General features: G+C 38.2%; 1 protein-coding gene and 1 long non-coding RNA gene across 2 annotated transcripts; both read left to right on the forward strand.

Moving 5' to 3' along the window:
• The first annotated feature begins 796 nt into the window (after nucleotides 1-796).
• Nucleotides 797-1,762, forward strand: LOC141630564 (uncharacterized). Its single transcript, XR_012537517.1, has 3 exons — nucleotides 797-846; nucleotides 983-1,062; nucleotides 1,686-1,762. It is a non-coding gene; the product is annotated as an uncharacterized LOC141630564 (long non-coding RNA).
• A 6,917-nt stretch (nucleotides 1,763-8,679) lies between these two features.
• On the forward strand, nucleotides 8,680-9,507 carry LOC141630569 (uncharacterized). Its single transcript, XM_074443362.1, has 5 exons — nucleotides 8,680-8,773; nucleotides 8,873-8,982; nucleotides 9,062-9,146; nucleotides 9,239-9,304; nucleotides 9,442-9,507. Exons 1-5 carry the CDS (start codon nucleotides 8,693-8,695, stop codon nucleotides 9,451-9,453), a joined length of 354 nt encoding a protein of 117 aa, XP_074299463.1. The 5' UTR covers nucleotides 8,680-8,692; the 3' UTR covers nucleotides 9,454-9,507.
• The last annotated feature ends 3,340 nt before the right edge of the window (nucleotides 9,508-12,847 follow it).

Raw genomic sequence — 12,847 nt, forward strand, 5'->3', positions numbered from 1 at the left:
GCACACTCGAATTCGAAGCAATAGCTACGTAGTAATCAACTCGAAGCAGCAAATCGGAATCGAAATTGTGATAACAAATAAGATTGATATGGATTCGGTTTGTCGCGGTGGTCGCCACAGCAGGGGACGACAGAGGTGGAGGTGAGGATGGCAGTCATCACAGTAGTAAGCGACGGAGCTCGGACATTCGGTGCTGGTAGAGGTGTGTGTCACAGTAGGGGATGATGGTCGAAGAGAGAGAAGGGAAAATTGGGAAATGAATTATGTTTGGAGGGGTTAAGTGATGCGCGATAATTTGGGGGTTGACCAGTATTATTAGAGATCCAAGGGATGTGAATGGTTCTCACAGTTCTCATTATACTAGTGGTTCTCACTGGATCTCGACCTATATATATATATATATATATATATATAGAGAGAGAGAGAGAGAGAGAGAGAGAGAGAGAGAGATTGAATCATGTGAGGCACCCTTCTTAGGGTGAGGCGGTTGGACACCTTCTAAACCGTCGGATCTAATAATCGTAGACGCACTGAGATCTTTTCGCCACGTGTCCCTATTTAATCATACACTCAAAGCAAATGCCAGCCAACAACTTCATTTACGACATTTTACTCTCTCTCTACTCTCTCTCTCTCTCTCTCTCTCTCTCTCTCTCCCTATCTCTGTCTTTCACTCATTTACTCGCTTTACTCTCAACACTTAACAACTACCGTTTTTCGATTAACTTCGTTCATCATCGTCTGAATCACACGCAGTTCATCATCTGATATTTTGATCGCGATCGTCATCATCATCATCATCATCATCATCATCATCTCTGTTCGGTCGTCCTTTTTCGGATCTAGGTATGTGATATTCTCATTCGTATCACTATTTTTCTTCATTTTCGATCAATTATTGTAGATCTACTATTTTCAGAGGTTTTTCAATCTACTATTTTTTTCGATAATGTATTACTAAATCATTTTCATTATAATGCAGGTTTTAATCATCCTCGAAGAATTATCCGATCAGTACGAACGCAACAAAATCAATTTCGGAGCATTTTCGATCTACTATTTGTATGTCCTGTTCGCTCTCTTCAATACTTACTTCGTCAATTTTTGTTTATTAGGTTTTTCTCATTGTTCATTGCTTAATATGTTTCGTTTTTGTTAATATTGTGCTTTTTTGTTGTTGTTGTTGTGGTGCTCTGTTGATTCTGCAATGTCGACATAGTTCTGTGTTTGTGTATCATGAAACTTGGAGGTGATATTGTGAATATTGGTCTGATGTGTTGTTGTTAAACCCGAGTTAATTTTGTGAATTTTGGATTCGTTTTTGTGAATCTGGTGGAATATTTTGTGAATCTGGTGGAATATTTTGCGAATCATTCTCATTATAATGCAGGAAGTTAACCTGCCTCATGATTGTAATCTTTTTATGATGAGTTTATGTGAATGCTTGTCTGAAGCATAGACCTTATCTTGCGAAACCTATAGACCACTTTGTCCATAGTTGGTCATTTGTAAAACTTCATCTGAATGCTTTACCTTGTTTTGATATGGCTTTTAATCCTACTTATCTGGAATGTACTTATACGAAACATGACATTTTGTGTATGTGTATGAAATGTATTACTTATTATGTTTTAGTTATTTTCATTTATTTTTGTCTGAACTGTTTTAGTTATTTATATGCCTAGGTCAATTGCTCATGTCTGCGTATACGTTGCCAACTATGGACACTTGGTGTACGGGTCGGGTAGTCGATATCTTTGAAGAGGCAAGTTTGAGCTCATTACATGGATATGCTATCTTCCGGGACTTTGACTTCTTGTTGTAGGGACTATTGGTCATTTGAAATATAATTTAGTAGCTACATTCCCTATCACGCAAGGGTACACTTTTAAGTCTTACAAATGTGTTCTTAAGGTATTACTATGCTCAAACTCTGCCTCATCTGTACAATTCCTTGGGTTGTATTAAAACGGAATTTTAGGTTACCTTTCTTTCCATGTACTAGTAGAAAGAATATGTATCATAGATGAAGATGATAACGATGAAGATCGATCCCTACAAACAAGCCTTTCTCACGACCTATATTTTTCGCCATATCCCAACATTTGTGTTGCTCATTTAGCCCGACCTTCTAGTTGTGACGGTTTCCTGGCTAAATGAGCAACACCAAATGGTGGGATATGGCAGAACATATATGCCATGAGAAAGACTTGTTTTTGAGGGATCGATTATCTTCATCGTCCTCATCTTCATCTTTGATATATTTGCTTTCTTGTACATCTAAAGAAAGCTTGCCTACAATGCCCTTATAATACAACACAAGGAATTATCTGTATGGCTGAATATAAGGACAGTTATACCTTATGAACACAGTTGTAGGACTTAAAGTTGTACCCTTGCGTGATAGGGATGTAGCTACTAAATTATATTTCAAATGAACCTATTATGTTTAGTTGTCGGTCGGTGTACTTAGGTCTATCACCGTTAGTATTTAATCTTACTTTTGTATACTTGCTAAGGCACCCTTGTATAAATATGTAATCAGTAGTTTTCTATTTCGGATGTTGTATCAACATAATGTATGAATACTATGTTCTATTAATCAAGTTTATTTTCCTTTTATTTTGTCAATCCTCGAGCATCTATCTTTCATAATAACTTCGAATACAACTTTCATAATAATTTAGCTGGCATGCACTTGATGAGATTCTCGTTTCGTCTCTCGATCTTTGTAATGTTGATTCATAATTACGTGAATCGTATACTTGATTTTGTGAATCTTGGAGTAGTTGTTGTGAAACCTAGATCTGCCATTGTGAAACTTATTCATTTAGTTACTAACCTACTATGCGTTCCTATTATTATTTTTAGTGAATTATGGAGTCTTGGTGCAAAGGGTGTGTCGTTAATGCTTTTGAAGAAGACGAATCGTCATTTCGTGCGACTTATGTCTGTCAAAAACAAAACGCAATCAGTTTGTCTTTTAAGGAAGCCGATTTGGCGAAGTTAAATTATCTTCCCCTCGCTATCACTCACAACATTCTGTTTTCAATATTCAAGGAGTTATGCATAATATATTTTCTAAACTTGATGCCTTTGAAGACAAGGCAAATATGGCTATTGTGTGTCGGAATTGGTCTCGATTATTTCTTATTCATCCCAATGCTCCCGGTGTAACCGCTGCATATTGGCTTTCTCTTGAAATCAACCATGTGGAGGGTATTCTAATTATTCATAGGGGTGCTAACCTAATATTCCAAACGTGCAAATGTTTTTGACCGATAATATGTCGCTAAATTCATCCTTCATTTTCACCAATATAACCATCCAAGTGCCATGAACCTTCTGAATGCTATTGATCGCGCTACAATTTATGAGAACTTACGTTCTTTACCTCCAGTGATGTCTCTTGAACGAGCCACCGCAATTGCTATTCTTTTGTCAACTTATTACGCAATTGTATAGATGCATGTTCTATTGATTTACCTTCTATTATGGACCTATAGCCTACATTTGTATCCCTTTTCCTAAAATACTATCTTTGTAATTTTCGGCATTGAACTTGCTATCTTGTTTGCCGTGTTCTATTGTCGATAGTTTATAAATATAATGTATGACTACTATGTTTTATTAATGAAGTTTGCTTTGTGTTCTTTGTTTTTTGTGAATCCTTGCGTTCCCTATTGTTTCATAATAACTTCAAATGACAATTTCAATAATAACTTCAATAATAACTTCATGCCCCGTTGACATTTCCGCCCCCTCATCGTTAACCCCGTCCCCCAAAAAGGGTTCACCCGTCCCCTCCTAGGGTGTCTTTTGGTCTTGGCGTTGGTCGAATGACTATGTACAAGGGAAAGGGTTTAGGGTTGGATTAGGCGGATCCGCGGTAGCGGATCCGCCTAATCCAACCCTAAACCCTTTCCCGTCCCGTTTTAGGACACCCGGCCCCTCTTTGTTAACCCCGTCCCCCAAAAAGGGTTCACCCGTCCCCTCCTAGGGTGTCTTTTGGTCTTGGCGTTGGATCAAGAACAGTTTCAGACTATAAATCATATAGCTTATTTTTGAATCCTATAGCTTATTTTGTGAGATCTGGGGTTTATTTTGTGCATCTCGGGTCTTATCCCGGATTTGGACTATATAAATTTTATGCCTTATTTTGTGAATCATACAGGTTAATTTGTGAAACTGGGGAGTTATTTGGTGAATCTCAGGTCTTCTCCTCACATTCAGACTATATAAATCTTATGTCTTATTGAAAAGAATCCTTGAGGTTATTTCGTGAAACTGGAGAGTTATTTTGTGAATCTCAGGTCCTATCCCCCCCAAAATAGACTATATAAATATTAGTTCTTATTTTTGTGTATCCTTTCAGCTTATTTTGTGACGCTAAAGATGATTATTGTGAAATAGGCTACAAGATGAAGCGACCATCACAGGCGGTTGTTGAGCAAGCTGCCGCTTCTCCGCCAGCAAAAAAACAGAGGGTGCGTACAGAGGGACTGCCTACAGTGAGGACTCGAATGTCGCCAAAAGGGTTGTACAACTTTCTGAAAGATACGAAAAATCCACCGAGCGATCAATGATTCAAGCTATAAAAGACATGGGCTTTGGCGGTCTGTTAATGATTGAAACAGACAAGGTTCCAGGGGACCTTGCTTATTGGCTAGTGTCAAATTACAACCAAAGCAAAGGGATGGTTATTTGACAAAAACTCCCTGTATTAGAGGAGGACATCCATCTTTGCATGAGCATTCCAATGGGTTCAAGACCTGTTGAGGAAGCGTCACATGTGGATAAGTGTCCTGCTTATTTAGCTACGTTGGAAAACTTCCGAAAGCAATATCCACACAAATATATCGATGATCACCACGTCTTGAACAAATTATCCATGCAGAAAGATGGTGGAGATGACTTTAAACGAAATTTCATCGTTTACATATTCTCGTCTCTGTTGGGTGGTGTGCAAGGGAATCGCGCAAGTTTGAGGATTTTAAAAAGTTTAGGTGATACTTCACTGATTCCGGAATTCAATTGGTGCAATTTCATCAAACAGAAGTTGGCTGACCAAGTTGAGTCTTGGCAAAAGGAGGAGTGGAGAGATGTCAAACGCTTGAAAGGAGATAATTTTTTTGGTGGACCCATTATGGTGCTCGTGTACATTTACTTGGACCGTTTCGTCTACAAATCAAGATTGGTCGTAAGAAAGTTTCCAACTTGTTGTAATTGGACGAAAGAAAAAATTGCAAAAAGAATTAAACAGGAGTTGAAGGCAAAAAAAGGTTTCGGTCAAGGTTCTGTGAAGCCTCCCCTTGTCATGAGCTACCACACACTCGCACCCGCACCTCAGCCACCGGTCACAAAGCTTGAGCATGTTCAGTCCAAATCAACCATCCAATACCACGAAGAAGGCAAACCGGATATAGGGTCCGATATTCCACATTGCGGTGACAAGGAAACTGATGGCCTTAGTGACAGTAAGTGTGAGATTGTTCACAAACTTGCTGAAGCCGCAAAGGTAGCGGCTGCAGCTTTCGCTAGCTACAGATCTCTTGCTATTCAAGCTACGATCAAGCTACCTTCCTCAGCAGCGGTCTCTACTATGGTGGCAGCCGTTAATGGTATTGCGGACGGGTATATTTCATCCCAACAGGATGAGTTTGATGAGAATGTTGGGGATGAAGAAAATGTCGATGATGGGAATAAGGAGGAAAATATAGAGATGGGTAATAATGAGGATGCTAAGAAGGATGAGGACGGTGAACTGAATTTGGACAACGTGGTCAATAATATCGTTGGAAACACGTTATCCATTGCAGCGAATGTTGTGGAGAATGATCACGTTGTTAATGACGATGTGGACAGGATGGGTGGATGGTCGACGCCGATTTACGTGCGGCATTGGAAATTATGGATGACACTTTTGTACCGATTCGTGCACCAGATCCCAAAGTGACAAGCAAACCCATTCGGAAATGTCGTAAACCAAGATTGCCAACCCCATCAGATTGCCCACGGTGGAGGTCGCTAGCAGACGACGATCATTTTTTGTCTTCAAGAAGACAGATCTATTGATCCTCGGTCCCGACCAACACCAACACCGGTTGTCGAACTAGCGAAACCCCAATTGTTATTGATTTATACGATACTCCAATGATTCCGTCGTCCGTCCACCATCTCCGAAAGCGTGTGTGGAAGAATCGAGCAATTGCACGAAAAACCATTGGTCACTCACCTGTACATTCGTCGTCGTCATGGAAACCGTTTTTCAGGTGATGAAACCACCGGTCCATGCCAGAAAGCAGAAGAAGAGGGACCAGGTGAGGAAAGCATACAAGGTGAGGAAAGAATAGATCAGTGTCAGAGGGAAGAGGATGAGGGAACCAGATTTCCTACATTATCGGTACCATCAGTTTCTGATCATGTTGATGTCAATAATGTTGATGTCAATAATGTTGATGTCAATACTCCTGCTATTGTGCGTCCTAGAAGAGAGATAATTCCAGCTGCTGCCTATCGATCTCCGTATCTCCAAAGAAACATCGGTGTTATTCTATGCTTTTAATAGGGAGGAGAAAATACTGTTGGATTTCGGGCTTTGCTCAACAGTAGAACAAAGGTATTTGACTATGAACTTGTTTTGTAAATCTCAGGTCTCATTTTGTGAATCAGACAATTTATAAATGGTAGGGCTTATATTGTGAATCCAATAGATTTTTTGCGAATCGACGGCTTGTTTTGCGAATCGATTGTTTTGATTGTTGAGTGCGGTGATATTCTTTTTCAAAGTAACACTCGAGAGATTGACAAGGAGCATGTTGAGGACTATACCGAAGGTGATCGAGTATGTTTCAAGTCTGTAAATATTTGGTGTGAGATCCTAAACAAGTAATGAGAAGTTGAAATCACTTTGGATTCTCTCTGTTCGTTTATTTGTTCCATACTCCAATGACGGTGTTAGTTCTCCCGGGTTGTCTCGGAAAATATTGATGTTTCTTTGATTCAATTAGTAAATTTTGGTTTGGTGTTATTATGTTTTGTGAAACCTATTTTCATCTTTATGTTCTTCTTTTCATTTCATCTTGTCTTGTTTTCAGATTTGCACTCCAATCATGTCTACATCATGCCCACCGTTCTTCTTTTGTTTCGACCTTCGATGGAATAAATTGTGAGTCATACACCCTATGAATGGAGTAGATGTTAACTATTCAGATTATGTGCAACCTACGGTGCGTCTTTTCCTCCATTTCTGGTTATGCAAAGTTGTGAATTTACTTTTTTTTCGTGAATTCACGATCAAAGTGTTTGACAAGCATGTAACACATCCACATAATTAAGTGCTAATTTAGGTTGTGTCGTGCAGTAAAGACAGGCTCATTAATTGGGTTTCACCAAGATTCGCAGCAGATGGTGACATGATGCCCGAGTTGTTTATCCCTCCTTCAATTTTGAAGTCCGGTGAAATGGATACCGGCGTCTATTTGTTTCACCTGTTGGAGCATTACAAAGGGAACAAAACCGACTGTCCTTTAATTATAACTCTCAGAAGATACCTTTACTTAACCTTGTGAACCCGAGAGTTAGATTTGTCGGACACGGAGTTAATTTCTGAAACTGGGGCCGTTCGTGAACTTTGGAATAATTATAAGGACTTTTTGTTTTACATTTATAGGTAAGTCAACTGAAACGCTATGCATTGAAGTTATGCCTTCGAATTATGACCTCCGGTGACAACATGTTGAAAGCTACTGTCGAACGAAGTGCAAAAGAGTGGAATTGTGTGCCTATGTATGACCCATTCCCTTATTAATCATGTTTTGTGAATCTTAGATGTTATTATTGGTTTTATCTGTTGTTCTTAATTTCTGAATCGTGGGTCTTATTATGTGAATCAAAGATCTTGATTTGTGAATCACAGATCTTAAGCTGTCTTATTAATATTTTTCAGGGGCTACCGGCGTCTACCTTATTCTGAAGACGACCTTGTGAAGTTTATTTGGCACCGCAAAGGAAGAGATGTCACACAGTAAGTATTTTTCCCCTTTACTTTTATTTTTTTGTGCTTTTCCCTTGCCCCTTTACTTTAATTTTTATTTTTATTTTGGATAATTCTAGTAATGTTTCTTAATGTGCCTTACTACAGCGAGGCTATGGTGTGTACTGAGTGGATGGAAGTCACACGAGCGGCTTTATCTACGCTTAGACTGCGTCAGCGGGTTATGGATCAAGTAAGTAGACTACTATCAGCGTTCATTTCATTGTATTATCTGTAATCTTTTGTTTCATTCCTAATATTGTTTTTTTAGGTGATTGATATGTTTGGGATTAAGACGACACTTCATCGACCAGATCTTCTGTACTTGCCAATCGATTGTCATCGTGGTTAGCTTTGAACTTGTTTTAATATTCAAGTATCTTGATTATCCCAAATTGATATGGTTTGTAAAATCACCTTTTGTGGTATGTAGAACTGTACAAAGAAGAAAAACCCTTGTATTTGGAATCAATACATCAATGGGACATACAAACCGGTGAATGGTGCCACAATCCGAAAGGTCTGGTCCCTCCACAATATTTTTTTTTTTTTTTTTTTTTTGTGGCGGACATGTAGGGCTGTAAATTGGAGACTAATCTTTATTATATCGGTTTTTATACGATCAAAGACAAACATTGGTGGGCTTGTATATGCGATATGGAGAGTAAAACGAATTACATCCTCAACTCAAGCAACAGCGTACAGTCTTATGATGTACATAATACAACCATAGACACGGTATTAATTATTTGCCTAATCTAACCCTTGACAGTTTGTGAATCAGAGTATATAAAACATTTTTAGTGTACAATCAGTATTAACTCGAAACATTTTCAGGTGGCCAAATTATCTCCTATTTTGGCAAGTAGTTCCCCGTCATATTATCCCATGCGGTTTCTGCACTCTCACAGGGTTATAACTCTCAAAGTTCCTCAACAATCAAATAAGTAAGTTATTCCCTAATGTGTCCGCTTTACGGAAATTAAATATTGTTTACTAAACAGTTGAACACTATACTACATTCAGTTTTGATTGTGGAGCTCACGTGTTGAGGTATTTGAGTATGTTGGACTGTGAGCTCGGTGATTGGCAGAATCCAGACAATTATCAGGTAAGAAACAAGTTGAACAGTATACGTACATGAAATCTGTATTTGAAACTGTGTTGTTCATTAATTTCAACTATAATTTCGTACAATTGCAGAGAATGCCAGATTTTCGAAAGTCTGTAATGATGCAACTACTTTCATGGGATGCAAATACTAGAACGGTACAGTCCCGGTTCTTTAATAACTTTTGCATATCAAATCCCCATTCATTCATAGTATCCGCGATATTTTGAATAGTAGCGAGCCATGCTTGTCCGTGTATATATTTTGAAATATTTTATGTGTTTTTACGATATAGGAGTATAAGTAGCAAGATGTGCTTGTCTATGGTGGTGATATGATGTGAAGCAGGGAGATCGTTCTTTGAGTGTATGCTTCTCGGTTGGGAATTTATTCTTCATGATTGTCTTTGTGAGCGTGTAGTAGAAACGGGACAGCATTTATTCTTTTTCTTTGTGAGTTTTGGGTGTTATGCAGTGTATACTTACTTATCTCTGGTTGGTTCGTCGGAGGCATTTGTCCCTTATGCGTGGGATTTAACTTGTGGTGGATACAATCAAGTATTATGTTAGTATAGTATTAGATGGTATATGCAGGATCTATCAAGTATTCTAGTGAATATGTTATTAGTCATTTAGTTGGGTGCTAATCTGCTTATTTAGTAGATCTCCTTTTGTAATAGTTGATTTTAATCAATGGAATTGATTAGTCGCTTGAATTTGTGAAATTTGACGTGGATGATTTATAAAGCGTCTGATTCGCAAAATTAGACCTGAGATTCACAAAAGAATGTCTGAGATTCAAAAAAAAAAAAAAAGACGATATTCACAAAAAGATGGATTCACAAAACAAGTCGACAAAATGAGACCTGAGATTTACAAAAGAATGTCTGAGATTCAAAAAAAAGACGATATTCACAAAAGATGGATTCACAAAACAAGTCGATTCACAATATTAGACCTCGGATTTATATATTGTCATTCACACGGTAAGATTCATGAAATAATATTTAAATTGTGTCATTCACAAAATAAGACCGTTTAGCCGATCGACTGTTCCTTTCTAATAAGATTACGAATCTTCCTAATAATCGCGAAAATTAGACCCAGGATTCACAAATTAATACCAACAAATAAGATTTCCAGGTCTTTTGTACATATTAAGATTTAAGATTCATAAAACAACCTCTTACATTCACAAAAGAACCTCTCAGATTCACAAAAATGAGATAAACAAATAAGATGTCCATATTTTTGGAAACCAATAATATGTTGCTAAACTAAAAGACTGCTCCTTTCAAAATTGTCAGTGTCTTGTTCAATCATCATATCTATTTCTCAAGGCTTAAGAAGACTCTTTCCTTCATTCTTCATCCTCATCCCCTTCCTCTTCTACTTCTTCGTCCGCTAGCTCTCCCTACGTAAAAGACAGAGCTGGAATTAGAAAGATGTTTACAAACATTAGATGTACAATAATAAAAGTGAGGATCATGCAAAATTGGGTGACACGACGTGAATCACATTCATATAAGCCAACTGTTGTCATTTATGTTACAAAGTGAGGAATTATATCAGGTTACTACATACAATCAGTCTCATTTCTGTGATTCACAAATAAAGATATGTGATTCACATAACAAGACCCAGGATTCACAAATTAAGACCTGGGATTCACAAAGCAACCCTCGGGATTCTCAAAATAAGATAAACAGATAAATAAAATACTTGATTAATATCAGATGTAGTTGCGTAGATGAATACAAACCTGATTCACTGGAGGAAGGTCTGCAAAATCATATGGACAATTCCTTTTGTCGTGGTTACCCTTGCGCTTACAGTTAGCACACAACCTTTTTGCTTTTTCCGCCTTCTTGATTGCCTTATTTTTCTTGCTCACCAACCGTTTACCACAGCCTTTGTTCCTAGACACATTAGGCGGTAAGATGTTGGTTTCTTCCGGAACCTTGCAGCCCAAAGAGAAGCTCAATCTGTTGTTGTTTTGTCAACGGTTGAGTGTTTCCCTCTAGTTTTGTCCTGAATTCCTTGATTAACTTGGCAAACTCTCTCACATCCGACTCTTCTTTCCTTTTGAGCATACCAACAGATTAATCTGAATCTCGAGACCACACCACAGACATTCCAATCTGTTTTGTCTGGTATTGTTGTATTTCTCTAATAGATTCCCATTCCAATCATAAACGTCACTTTTGAGTGCATTCTTGCTCCACCTTTGCAAAATATATTTATCAGGTATGTCCTTAAACTTTCCCGAACAAACCCAAATGATGTGACTGCATAAAATACCTCTCCTTTCAAACTGTTTACATGTGCACCTTACATCATTCGTGCTTCTACCGCACTCAACCGCAAATTTTAGTCCTTTCTTTGCATCCTCAACTAACGACACTTCAAAGTTCGTCACGGGATCTCAAGTGAGTGTATCCAACCAAACTGCAGGTATTTATTGAAAGCTTCACCTGGTTTTGGAACTCATAGAACATCGCATGGGTATAGCTTCTCACTGCTTGTGTCTCCCATTTTGACCCATACAGTGTTTCAGGGATTGAATTCGCATTCTCCTCTTCACGGAGCTTCAAAGCAGTGCTTTTGGTGGTCGGTGGCGCTTTCATAGCGCACCAAGAACTCATTTAATGTCCCGTATTTGTTTTCAAACCGCTTAAAGAAACTATTAGTACTCTCTGACCTTTGTGTAGTTCGTAGTAAACCGCCCATTGGCACATTTCTGAAATAAGCGGGTATCCATGTGTGTCTATCAGCGAACTTCCCATTCAACCACGTATTGTCTTCCAAGGAGAAATCGTTCATGACTTTAAGCCACTTCTCTTCAAATTCCCCGGGCTCCAGGTCATCGTCCCATACAACACCGTTCAGACGGGTTAAAAAGTCGGTATCTCTACAAATTTTACTCCCGACCTTGTCGGTTATTTTCTTCATGATGTGCCACATGCAAAACCGATGTTTATTTGTTTTGAACTTAGCCGCAATGAACAAAATCAAATTATCGACCGTCACCATCATTTTATAATAACTAAATTCACGCAGTTTCACATAACAAAGTCATACGATGCACTATTATGTAAATCTCAAGTCTTATCCTCAGATTCGGACTATAAATCATATAGCTTATTTTGTGAATCCTATAGCTTATTTTGTAAATCTGGGGGGTTATTTTGTGAATCTCATGTCTTATCCTCGGATTCAGACTATATAAATTTTGTGCCTTATTCGCGATATAAGTACGTGAAACATATTTTTACCCCAGTTTCACAAATTCATGATCTAGTTTCGCATAATAAGCACTACGATTCACATAAACAAAAAACCAATCAAATTATTACAACCATCATATTTTCCAGTGCCAACTAGAATCAACAAAACAAATGTAGGATTCACAATTTAATATGAAGTTTCACAAGTTAATAGGTACGATTTGCAAATTTGAAACATACCAGGAATCGCTTTAATTATTCCGGGTCTTCGTCGGTGATTATGTAGTTAGGCTCTTTCCCACCCATAGCGCGTTAAATCGGTCAAATACCCACATGAATGACTCATCGTTTTCATGTTCTATAAGCGCACATGCAAATGTGATTGACCTTTTATGATGGTCAATGCCCGTGAAAGGCGTGAACGTCATGTTGTACTTGTTTGTACCATAAGTTGGGTCGTATGAAACTCCATCCC

Source organism: Silene latifolia, chromosome 2 (genome assembly GCF_048544455.1).
Source record: "Silene latifolia isolate original U9 population chromosome 2, ASM4854445v1, whole genome shotgun sequence".
In the NCBI taxonomy this organism is placed as follows: domain Eukaryota; kingdom Viridiplantae; phylum Streptophyta; class Magnoliopsida; order Caryophyllales; family Caryophyllaceae; genus Silene; species Silene latifolia.